The 1,514-nt window shown below is 49.7% G+C and overlaps 1 protein-coding gene across 1 annotated transcript in view; it reads left to right on the forward strand.

Moving 5' to 3' along the window:
- Window positions 1-1,185, forward strand: part of trim62.1 (tripartite motif containing 62, tandem duplicate 1) — a 15,350-nt gene extending 14,165 nt beyond the window's left edge. The window contains exon 6 of the mRNA XM_008319637.3: window positions 140-1,185. Within this exon, the coding sequence (XP_008317859.1) occupies window positions 140-690 (551 nt within the window). The 3' untranslated portion in view covers window positions 691-1,185. The remainder of the gene's footprint in view (window positions 1-139) is intronic.
- The last annotated feature ends 329 nt before the right edge of the window (window positions 1,186-1,514 follow it).

The raw sequence follows: 1,514 nt of genomic DNA on the forward strand, positions 1-1,514 counted from the left end.
GGAGTCTGTGAACAAATGTATTGACTTCAAAATGAGCCGGTTCTTAAATACCAGCCGGTCCAGTTTGAATGTTGAACAGACGCTGATGCTGTGGTCCCTGCTGCCCCCCCCCCCCCCCTCTTCTGTCTTCTCTCATCAGTACCAGCAGCTCTGACCCTTGACCCCATCACAGCCCACCAAAGACTGATCCTCTCAGACGACTGTACCATCGTGGCCTACGGGAACCTCCACCCTCAGCCGCTGCAGGAGTCGCCGCGGCGCTTTGACGTGGAGGTGTCCGTCCTGGGGGCCGAGGGCTTTGCCTCAGGGGTCCATTACTGGGAGGTGATGGTGTCGGAGAAGACCCAGTGGATGATCGGTGTGGCCAACGAGACGGTCAGTCGCAAGGGCAGCATCCAGATCAGCCCCAGCCGAGGCTTCTACTGCATCGTCATGCACGACGGAAACCAGTACAGCGCCTGCACCGAGCCCTGGACCCGCCTCAACGTCAAGACCAAGCTGGAGAAGGTGGGCGTGTACCTGGACTACCCCAAAGGTCTGCTCATCTTCTACAACGCCGACGACATGTCCTGGCTCTACACCTACAGAGACAAGTTCCCCCCCAGGGTCGTCCCCTACTTTAGTCCCGGCCAGAGCCACGCAAATGGAAAAAACGTGCAACCGTTGCGGATCAACACCGTACGTCTTTAGAGAACGTCGCCCCCAGTGGCTGGTTAGGTTAATACGTTAAGGAAAACACTTCAACTGGTTCAAATGTTTGTTTTTTCTCCAAGTTTAGTCTTAAATATTGTGCTCGATGTTGCTCTTACGAAACACTCGCTGTTGTTACTTGAAGCCACTACACACCCGGAGCCAGCAGTTGAGCCTCAGCCCCTCAGCCCCCCTCCCACTGCAGAAAGGACACTCGGGGGGGGGGGGGGGGTTTGATTCCACATTTAAAGGTTGAGGGTTTGAACACTCTTCCATGGGGTGCTCCTCCTCGTGCTTACCCCCCCACCCCCCAGGTTATGTTTGTCTGTATTTGCAGCAGTGGTGACGTTTCACCACAGTTAGAGACCAGCGTCTCCTCCTCCTGTCAAACACTCGACTCCTCGTTTACAAACGTCTGTGCACCAGCAGCTCCACGGCCGCTTCAACTGAATATATACACATATATATACGTATACATATATATCTGTATATATGTATACGTATATACACATATACGTATACATATATATCTGTATATATGTATACGTATATACACATATATACGTATACATATATATGTATATATGTGTATATACTCTATATATGTATATACTGTATATATGTGTATGTATACATATATATCTGTATATATATGTATACATATATGTGTGTGTGTGTGTATATGAAGAGGAGGGTGATGGTCTTCACAGGCGTCACCTCTGTCTTTTCTCACATCTCCAGGTTCTGTTCAGGTGAAGATGGTCCAGAACATGCTGCTGTTGATGAACCAATGATTGTATAGACTGTAGACTGGTGTGGGTGTG

The sequence above is a fragment of the Cynoglossus semilaevis genome, chromosome 11, assembly GCF_000523025.1.
Source record: "Cynoglossus semilaevis isolate Cse_v1.0 chromosome 11, Cse_v1.0, whole genome shotgun sequence".
Classification (NCBI taxonomy): domain Eukaryota; kingdom Metazoa; phylum Chordata; class Actinopteri; order Pleuronectiformes; family Cynoglossidae; genus Cynoglossus; species Cynoglossus semilaevis.